We start from the raw sequence: 10,790 nt of genomic DNA on the forward strand, positions 1-10,790 counted from the left end.
GAACCAAAACAACTTCTGGGGTTGCTACACTGAAAGTGCCTGCAGGAAACTGAATTATCCTGGTGTAGCATCTTGCACGTTCTGCAAGACTGACCTGTGTTAGTGATTAATGACTCTTACGCAACACATCTTCCAGTGACTGAATGAGGTCAATAAATGCGCATGTGTTGTGTACTTTTGCATAGTCATAATAAAGATCAATTGCAACTTGTGTGGCTGTGTGACTGTACGTGATGACATCTCCCTGACTCTCCTGTTAGCTCTATTGCAGCTGTTATGACGGGACACATGACACCTTTGTCATTATTTTATGGGGCATTTTTACCTTATTTAGACAGTTTTACTGAGGAGATTCCCACAAGAATACCTCCACCTGCTCTTGAAAAAATTGTGAAGGCTATAGTTCTTCTTTCTCTATCACATTGCACTACCTTGTGGTTGTTAGGACGGAACCCCTTTTCATGGTAAGCCAATCAGAGGTAGAGTTGGGCGGGTGTTCATGAGCACCCATAGTTGTGGTCACAACCCAACGAACAACACAAGCGAGTCAGTCAACTAGAGACAGGTATGGCGTTATGAAATCAAGGAGAGGGGGGACAACTTGAATGTTTTACATGCAGTACTTATAATTGCCCTGTTGCTGAAATTTGCTACACAAATAAAGCTGCCTTGCCTTACAAATGTGGCACCATTCAAAAGAGAAATAATCAGGCTGTCCAATAGCATAAGATTCAGTCAACAAAGAAAAGCTAACAAAGAAAAACAAGATAACAACTTTCACACAATTACAAGACTGGATAAAAAAAGAAGACAGGGTATCAATGCTCCTGTAGGACATTTGTCCAGGGGAGACATCTTGTGTAATATCATCTTTTGATATTTGGATTATAAAAGTGCTCTGACATTTAATTATAACAATGTGGTATCTGATCTTCTCACGCCTCTTTATTACAAAACAGCTTCTTGGATTTTAGTTTAGTCACACCTCATCAGTGATGGTAATAACGGAGTTACTTTTTTCCGTAATGAGTAATCTGATTGATTACTCTTCCCATCATCATAACGCCGTTACCGTTACTGCCGAAAGAGGCGGTGCATTGCTTTAATTTAAATTGTTTTTTTTCATCAGAACAACTTGATCTCTGAGCCGAGAGGCAAAGATTTTGTTTCTTTCTTGGTTAGTGGGCCGTGCACGAGACAAGCACAGAAATGCTGACGATTTGCTGAGGTTGAATAAAATGTCATGGTAAGCCAATCAGAGGTAGAGATGGGCCGGTGTCCATAAGCACATATAGTCATGGTCACAACCCAAGGAACAACAGAAGTGAGTCAGTCAAGGAGAGACAGGTATGGCGTCATGAAATCAAGGAGGGGGGTGGGGGGGTAACTTTTCCTGCTAAAGATTTCCCACCATGGTCAGAAAACAGGCACCATGCCTCTAGAGTGGCTACTTGCTCCGAAGCTAACCACTGTCACTTTCTCACTTCGCCCTCGCTTCTCGCTCTATCACTATAAAGTGCTTAACAAGCAGTATTTCATTTTGCCCAGTTGTGGCCTGTTGAGGGCCAATGAATATCAAAACTTCCAAAACATCTATGTTGTTACTTGTATCAATCCACTAGACATGGTCCCGCTGCACGTTCCGCGATGCCACGTTCATCCTGCTAAGCTCTGCTGTGCCCCGCCGCGTCCTGCTGTGCCTTGCAATGCCGCACAGTGCCCTGCTATGCCACAAACTACTACAAAGAACTACTACAAACTACTACTTTTTTGGAACTGTTATTGCCTTTTTATTCCAACCCCAACCGGCCCGTCACACACCGCCTACCAAGAGTCTGGGTCTGTCCGAGGTTTCTGCCTAAAAGGAAGTTTTTCCTCGCCACTGTCGCACTGTTGCTTGCTCTGGAGGAAACTCCTAGAACTGTTGGGTCCTTGTAAATTCTGGAGTGTGGTCTAGACCCACTCTATCTGTGAAGTGTCTCGAGATAACTCTTGTTATGATTTGATACTATAAATAAAATTGAATTGAATTGATATCTACATACATGGCATTTGATTGGAGGCTGGTCTCACTTTGTTCCACAGCAACATTAAAATAGTTTAGATGTGTGTACATTGTTTATGTCAATGTATAGTGTAAGTGGCCATTTCATCTTAATATTCACATTTATCATAAATAATTGAACATGCACATGTTTTTTAAGTTCCAATTAAAGAAGGGTGGAGGTGGCATCATATTTGAGCATTCAAAAATGTACTTCATAGTAACATATTAGTTACTTTCTGAAGTAACTAGTTGCTTTTCTCATTTATAACTGAGTATCTAATTTAGTTAATTTTTTGAAGAAGTAACCAGTAACTGTAACCAGTTACATTTTAAAAGTAACTTGCCCAACACTGCACCTCATGGAAAAATTCCAGTATTTAGATTTGGACTAAAAATCTATTTTTCAACAAGAAAAATAAAACCTTCAAGCTTAACTTTTATTACAGTTAAAGATCTTTATTCATTTTTGTGTGATCTGTTGTTGTTTTTATTGCAAAATAACACAACTATGTCAACATTGTACACTGCACTCCAATAAAAAGTGTGCCAAATGTGACTTATTGGGAAATTTTGTCTAGGTGTAAGTGCAACTTGTGCTCCACAGGTGCCGTCATGCAGGAAAGCACGTTCACACCTTACTCAGACCATTTAAAGCTAATATTAACATTGCGTCAGTTGTGTTCTTTTACAAATATGAGTCATTGTGGATATGGCCTTGCTTGAAATGTGCCGCTGTTTGTGATTTAAACCCAGCGGACATTTTCAGAGTTAGTGACACACTGGATTTCCATTTATTGCGCAACACGTCTAAATAAAAAAGACAGCCCGTCCTTGCACGACAGTATAAAGGAAGCTTGCAGCCTGGCAGAAACCATCTGAGGTATCAACACTCCACAGGGACAATTTACCAGGTAAGATATCTCTAGCTACTGTGTTGTCTTTCCATTAAAATTGAAAACCAACACTTTGATGACGCTTTTTAATCAATCTTTTTAATTTTCTTACGTTTTTGCCCCTTTTTTCAACACTTTTTTCAATGTGTGTCCCTTTTTGACGTTTAACACTACGTAACACTAACTTGTTAACTTTACTTTTACAGTTATCTTGGAATTTATGGTCAAGAAACCTGATTTTTAGCAAATTATACTTAATGTTTGAGTTAGAAAAGCAGAAATTAGGAATCATTTAGACTGAAATTAAAGGAATGTGTGTTGATGGATAATCCCAGACTGGAACATGTCGACATTTACTCAAGACTATTTCAAGACCATTTCAATTTTTTTCTCCAAATTCTATAAAATTAAATCAGACACCCCAAAATTAATGAAAGTAGAGATTTGTACTTGTCAAAGAGCATTGTGTGGAATCAATCATGTTATTTAAAAAGTAACTAAAAAGAACATTGATATAGGGTTAAGTGTTTTCATATGTGCATGATTAAAGTGCTCCTAGCTGAATGTAACATTTATTTCTGACACTTTTCCACCTTTGCTTTTTTCAAACAGACATTGGTGTACAGACAAGTGAAAATATGAAGACTGTGATTCTTGCTCTTCTGCTGTTGCTGGTTGTCAGCCAGGGTGAGTTCATGTACGGGAAACACAAACCTCAAAACCAGCCACAAGGAATCTGCAGCTCATTAATAATACCTTCTATAAATTCCTGTTATTGTTTGCATACAATGGCCCGATATGATTTTTTTCTGTCTTTTTCCAGGTGAAGCCTTGACATGTTGGTGTGGAGGCTCAAAGAAATGTGCAGGCCGCACTGAGGTCTGCACTGGAACCAACAACGTCTGCGCCAGTGTCAGATTTGCTCAATACCGTAAGTAAAGGCCGTTCTTTCAGTGCACTGTTCTGCTAAAAACAATAGGGCCAGAAATACATACCAGTTCAGAGTGATTACTTTCTTTGAAAACTTGTAGAAGTTGTCTAATAAGTTTTCTTTGTTTTCACAGCTATGAGCAACGGCAACTTCTGGGGTTGCTACACTGAAAATTCCTGCAGGAAACTGAATCTTCTTGGTGCAGCATCTTGCACATTCTGCAAGACTGACCTGTGTCAGTGATTAATGACTCTTACGCAACACATCTTCCAATGATCAAATAATCTGAATAAACTTGCATGTGTTGTGTACTTTTGCATAGTCAGAATAAAGATCAATCAATTGCAACTTTTGTCCTATTCCACTTTTTACACAGTTATTCAAAACAAATTATTGTTGGTGTTTTACTTTGTTACATTGAATACTTAATAAAACCAGACTGGAGGTACTTTTTTAGTTTGTAAAAGTCAAGTAGCAACAGCAACATGGTTCCAGTTGCCGCAGTCACAACTTCACATTAAAGGCTCATTTTTACAGTTTAGACCGTTTCAGAGGGGAAATTTCGACAGGAATACCTCCACCTGCTCTTGAAAAGATTGTGAGGCACATATTTCATCTTATTTTAGATTATTGCTGATAAAAAATCTCAGAACTGCTGATAGAATTCTGTGTTTTCTCAACAACAACCAAAAATTCTAGGTTGCTCAGCAAGATCAGTCAGATGTTTGAAGGTGGTCTTTGGGGTCGGGAATACAATTGAGTATAGAAAAGAGGGGAAATCCAAGACACTCTTCTTCATGATAATTTTAAAAGCCTTTATTTTACTGGCTGTTTCATAATAGAAAATGCAAAAGACATAGACAGAAAAAAAACACACGTAGTGGCAATGACAGCCTTCTGAAAGGTGCACTATGAGTTCCCGCATGGTCAAATATCAAACAAAACAGAACAAGCTCGCCCATCCCCCCATGTTCCTGTAACTGTTGTGACTAACTCTCACTAACCCCCATCCCCCAACTATCTTGTTGGTGATTGGCTGGTGTGTTTTGTTGTATTTTGGTGCCTAGCCTGTGTCTGTAGTGTTTGTTTGACGTTCCTGACCTCTGTATTGTCTCCCGAGACTGAGCTTTTTTACAGTGTTTTCAGGAAGCAGGCAGCTAGCGGATCCAGGCAAAAATGAAATCACGCTGAAACCATGCAGGAACTCATTGTGCACCTTAAATAAAGGCTTTTTAAAATAATTTGGAAGAAGAGGGCCTTGTATTTCCCTTTTTTTCTACAAATAAACAAATCAATTTGAGACGCATATAGATCTCTTTCTCTATCACAATGTTTTTATAAAATGTTGCTTTGTTACAGTATGAAAACTACATAAGAAAAAAAAGAAGAAAAGAATGTGTGTGTGTGTGTGCGTGCGTGCGTGCGTGCGTGTGTGTGTGTGTATGTGTGTGTGTGTGTGTGTGTGTGAGTGAGTGATATGCAGACTGTCATTCACTCTTTTTAACAGCTTGAAATGTGTAATCCTCCTTTAAATGTCCGCATTTATGTGTATAATTCAGCAGTTATTCCACTTTAACCAGGCCTAATTATTGTGCATGAAACACCAACATTTGATGTAAGCACATTAAACAGGAAATATTATTTCTCCCTCAAAATCATTCAATTAATTTATTTTTTTTCCTGGGTTTTAAATGTCATTGTGACAAAATATGCATTACACCCCAAATTAATCATTCTGAATAACGCATTACAGGCCCAAATGTTATAAACCATTATTTGTAAAATGTAAGAATGTTCCAACATATCGGCTAACAGTGAATTTGCTTCTGCTGGATCTGCTTCTGACGGCAACAATGTCCGGCAATTTCATTGGTTGTCACGTTGCATCACATGACAGATGAAACCAGGAAGTATTTTGGTTCCACAAGGCGGAAGCGTAGCTATATTTTACTGAACCTGAAACTATTTTAGGAGAAAACCTTGTTTACAAGGAGCAACAAGGTAATTACTCAATATTCACAGGCTGGAGTGAATATTGTTTTTCGTTGTTGGTGAGAACGGGAACGTGTTATATGTTTCCTTTTTGGGATTTTTCTTGTTAGGTGAGGTTAGCATAGCTAACTGGTCTCATCGTTTTGAGCTTTAGCCTCGCAGCTAACTTACAGTTTTGTTTTTATCTGGTTATTCGGTCAAAGTTAAGGTCAGCAAGTTTTGTGATGCAATCTGTTTGTTTGCAGGTTGTTATTGTTGTGTTTTGAATTGAAGTACATATCTATGATATATTCTCTTGCTATGGTTTAATGTGATATTGACTATTAAAAGATGGTAAAATAATACAAGCTGTCTTAGTTATATCAGAATCAGCTTTATTTGCAAGGTCTGAGGACACATTAGAGGAATTTTACTTTGGATAGTAGTGCTCACAATGTGCTTACTCATACAAAACAAGCAACAACACTAACAATATACATACTACAAACAGAAACAATATAGACAGGTATGATATGTCGATATATAATCATTTTTTAACTCTTTTTTAGTTTCTGACCCTTCAGAAACTGTTTATCCTATTGTCACTTTGTTCACAGTCGGTCTTGTCATCCAATGTTTTAGATCCTTATTACTAGCAGACTAATAAAGTTAGATGTTTATTGTCAACTACACTTTCATGAAAATTGACATTTTAAAATGTATTTTACCTTTTTAAAAAGCTAACAACTTTTTTCATCATCAGTTGTTCTACGGCTTATTTTCTTGATTTTTTTTTTGGTCTGGTTCTCGTCAGAAAATTGTGAACATTACACTTTCTGATTTTCCAGAACCCATGTTAACACCTTTTTAAAACACTTTCTTTTTTTACCATCAGTGCAAAACCCCCGAATACATGCCGACTGATTTTTAGTTTCATAAATGAAAGCAGCCAATCCTGACATTTCACATGCTGGACCTACGTAATGTTTTGCATTTCTTGAAACATGACTGACATTATTAAGAACTAATTATTTTTCTGTCAATTGACTAAATTGTTAATCTACTAATCTTTTCAGCTCTAAATATTAATGATTTTGTTAGTTATTTATAATAAAATTACAAATGAGATTATTGTTGTCTTATTTAAAAACAAACTAAATATCTTTTAGATTAGAACTGTGGTTAAAAAACAATTAGTCGCTTATTTGAAGAAGTACTTAGCAAATTAATAGAATTTAAGAATATCTTAATTGCAGCCCTAATAGGTTAAATACAAGGATTACGAGACATTTTATAGATAATGTATTTTGATCTGCAACTTAAAAAATCTGATCATGTAGTTTTGTGTAGGCATTTTAAGTAGTTCCACTGATTTTCCATGTTTGTATTTTATTTTTTTAAGGTTGACCGGGTCTCTCCAGCACTGCCCACCCGATCCGGTTCTTCCCACCGGTAGTTTGGCGTCTGACCTCTCTCACCATCAGTGCCTGTGTCTACAGACTCAGCTTTCGTCTGTGCACCTCTTTCACCTGTTTGTTTCAGTCCATCTCATCCATAACAGCCTCTGTCTCTGTCAATGGCTGGGCGCGGTGGAGGATCAACCAGGCCTAATGGTGCCGCAGCAGCAAACAAAATCTGCCAGTTCAAACTGGTGCTGCTGGGGGAGTCAGCGGTGGGCAAGTCAAGCTTAGTGCTGCGCTTTGTCAAAGGCCAGTTTCATGAGTTCCAGGAGAGTACCATTGGTGGTAAGAGACACTGGTTTTCTACACTTTTAATGGAGTGGTTTTATTTAGGGGGATTTGGGAGTCTCAATAGGTAGATTGGGTTGTTTTGTGTACTTAAGTGATGAATATTTTTTGAAGTGTATCAATACCTGTGCCAACAAATAGTTAGACTTAGACAGTGGTTCCAGAACTTTTTCTGTGAGGCCCCCCCTTTTGTAGGCACAAATGTTTGGAACCAATATTTTCTATATTAATGGCTTTGTTGCCTTTCCAGTTGAACATGTTCAACATTGAAAGGTTACCTAAGTCAAATTCAACATTCTTTTGGGGTACGAGTGTGCGAGAGCCTTAAAAACCCTCAACTTGCTGGATACATGAACCCGCTCTTCCAGGAGGATGGAAAGGTACATGGTCCTAAAACAATATCATTCCACTTATCTTCATTGTCCTGCTGTCCTCAGCCGCCTTCCTCACTCAGACCGTCTGTTTGGACGACACTACTGTGAAGTTTGAGATCTGGGACACAGCGGGTCAAGAGCGCTACCACAGCCTAGCTCCAATGTACTACAGAGGCGCTCAGGCGGCCATCGTGGTCTACGACATTACCAACACAGTAGGTTTCACCTGCAGGGAAACAAGCTCATCAGCCAGTAGCAGTTTGATGAATGAACTTGTGTTTAAGCAGCAGCTATTTTTGTTTGTCAAATTCATTGTTTACTCTATTGCAACCAAAAATAATGGTACAAGACAGCTCAAGTCTGAAGTTTTAAGCAAAACTATTCTGATAATTAGAGGCCATTTTAGAGTATCTAATGGAGGGGTATTGGGTTTGTTTGGAGGCAGACGTGTGGGCGTTTGGACATTACACAGGTGCATATTGTAGTTGCAATTGTTCCATTAATGTTAAAAATACTTGTCAATGTAAACACACTGGGTGAGAGCCATATTAATAAGGTTTGTTGCTCAATTAGGATACTTTTGCACGAGCCAAGAACTGGGTGAAGGAGCTGCAGAGACAAGCCAGTCCCAACATAGTGATTGCTCTGGCTGGAAACAAGGCAGACATCGCAAACAAAAGAGCTGTAGACCTTCAGGTATGAAGAAGTACAGCAAAGGGATTTTGGATATTCAAAGCCTCATCCTGACTTTACAAAATCATACAATTGTATTGAAGTTGCCAATGCTGTACAAATATTAATATCAATATCTAAATAATGTTCTTAGGAGGCACAAACGTACGCTGATGACAACAGTCTGCTCTTCATGGAGACTTCAGCCAAAACTGCCATGAATGTCAATGAAATTTTCATGGCTATTGGTAAGTTCAATGACAACTGACAAAGCTTTCCTGCCCTGAATTTAATGTACTGGTTGGGTGATTTGACTTAAATTGCATTTTACAAGCTGATTAGCTGTCAGCTGATAAATAATCAAAACAATATGAAGCAAAGCAAATGTCTTAGAAATATGTGCACTTGACCTAATCACTTGTGTTCACAAATTAACAACAGTGTTGTTTAAAGTTAATTTTTAAACATGTTTAAAGGATGTCAACAAAAACACAACTTTCTCAGACAAAAGCTGACCATCCACGTTGCTTCATCCTAAATTAAAAGAAATAATAAAACCACTCGGATTAGATATCAAAGACCTGATTGTGTTTATGAGACACTGACAAAAGTTTTAAACAATAGACTAGTATAACCTTCTGTATGTTGCACCTCTAACTTAAAAAAAAAAAAAAGAATAGTAAAAACTAACATCTGTTGCAGCAAAGAAGCTACCGAAGAGCGACCCCCAGGGTGGAGCTGGACAAGGTGGGCGGACCAAGTCAGGAGTGGATCTACAAGAAGCCGCTCCTCAGAGCCGCAGCAGCCAGTGCTGCGGCGGCGGCAATTAGCAAGTACAAAACAATGAACTTAGTGAGCGAGCCCTGAACATCGTTTTAAGGACAGCACGTAGCTAAAACCCAGAGAGGCAGGAGAAGGCAGAGCCACTCGCCACCCTTGCACTTAAACTGAGATTACAGATGAGATTATCTGGCTCCACTTTGATTAAAGAATCATAAGCTAGAGGGAATTACCAAGATCCCTCACTAGTTCTCCTCTGTCTTTACCCCCGTGTATCTATCTACCTCCCTGTTCATCTTCAGCCTCTGTCTCAGTTGATTGAATTCTGTTTTTTTTGTTTTTGTTTTTTTTGAATGGTGATGCTGAGGTTGCTTGCCTTTTCCCCTATTTGTTTGAGTGTGTGTGTCTATGGTATGTACTGCGTGTATATGTATAAAGTACATACACACACATGTATATTGGCAGTTTACTTTTCTACTTTTGCCATTTCCCTCTACATAGATCATCATTATGAGAGATACAAATATCAAAAAACTAATGCTGAAATTGCAAACGACAAAGCAATTCATCTTGAAGGTTTATTGTCTTTTTGCAATTTTAGACCACAGCATTGTGTTCTTGTTAGCGACCCAGACATGACACAGTTATAAGGAAAGCTCTAGACTTTGCTCATTGAAGCAGGTTGTGATTTAATAGGCTACACACATCTGAAGATGTTTCTGAACTGTGCAACATATGCAGTTGTTTGCATTCATTGTGTATTGATACTTGTAACACCAGAGTTGTTGTTAGCCTTTTTTTTAAAGAAATGTGAAAATAACTTGTAAATCTAAAAAATAAATAAATAACATGGACGATTCATTTAGCTTTGAGTTGTTTGGATTGGCTTTAGAGGACGGTTATTTGCATGTACAGGAAGTTTTTAAGGCTGTTTGTACTGGAGCTGGATTCAAACCACTCTGCAGAACTGGCTCCCTAAACAAGATTTCTAGATTCATATCACACCGTATTGGCCCAAATACAAGACAATATCTGTTAGTTCTACCAGATAATACATGTGAAAACTGAGATTATCCACTTATCTGTCTTTTTTGACTGTGCTTATTCTCTTTCAATTTTTATAGATGGATTTCCTTACCATTTTTAAAGAAAGTCTATCTAAACAGGTGTTGCAAAAAGGTGGTTGGGAGGACCATTTTATAATCTGGACTGTTTTATATTTTGGTCAATATGGCTCTGTTTCTACATATGACATGTTGATAGTATGCAAATGTCAGTGTGCTGTGGTAGAAAACACATTTAGCATGTGACACTACAAGTGTGCATTCAGCAATGAAAAGTGATTTGGTAACAAGAAAACAAAACTGCCCCTTA

General features: G+C 38.1%; 1 protein-coding gene across 3 annotated transcripts; it reads left to right on the forward strand.

Moving 5' to 3' along the window:
- Positions 1-5,734: 5,734 nt before the first annotated feature.
- Positions 5,735-10,474, forward strand: LOC117936701 (ras-related protein Rab-5C-like). 3 transcript variants are annotated; one of them, XM_034860020.1, is made up of 6 exons: positions 5,735-5,872; positions 7,245-7,587; positions 8,028-8,179; positions 8,538-8,660; positions 8,791-8,884; positions 9,339-10,474. In XM_034860020.1, exons 2-6 carry the CDS (start codon positions 7,419-7,421, stop codon positions 9,464-9,466), a joined length of 666 nt encoding a protein of 221 aa, XP_034715911.1. In that variant the 5' UTR covers positions 5,735-5,872; positions 7,245-7,418; the 3' UTR covers positions 9,467-10,474. The 3 variants fall into 3 exon arrangements, with proteins under 3 accessions (XP_034715911.1, XP_034715909.1, XP_034715912.1); XM_034860018.1 differs by having other exon boundaries at positions 5,758-5,922; XM_034860021.1 differs by having other exon boundaries at positions 5,763-5,918.
- Positions 10,475-10,790: the final 316 nt, after the last annotated feature.

This window comes from Etheostoma cragini, chromosome 21, assembly GCF_013103735.1.
Source record: "Etheostoma cragini isolate CJK2018 chromosome 21, CSU_Ecrag_1.0, whole genome shotgun sequence".
Taxonomy (NCBI): domain Eukaryota; kingdom Metazoa; phylum Chordata; class Actinopteri; order Perciformes; family Percidae; genus Etheostoma; species Etheostoma cragini.

What these genes read in the sequence shown, in the direction of transcription:
- LOC117936701 (XM_034860020.1), top strand. Translation starts at nt 7,419, where the DNA reads ATGGCTGGGCGCGGTGGAGGATCAACCAGGCCTAATGGTGCCGCAGCA. An exon ending in TCTACGACATTACCAACACA is followed by an intron (nt 8,180 to 8,537) that starts GTAGGTTTCACC and finishes TTGCTCAATTAG; the next exon opens with GATACTTTTGCACGAGCCAA. An exon ending in AAAGAGCTGTAGACCTTCAG is followed by an intron (nt 8,661 to 8,790) that starts GTATGAAGAAGT and finishes TAATGTTCTTAG; the next exon opens with GAGGCACAAACGTACGCTGA.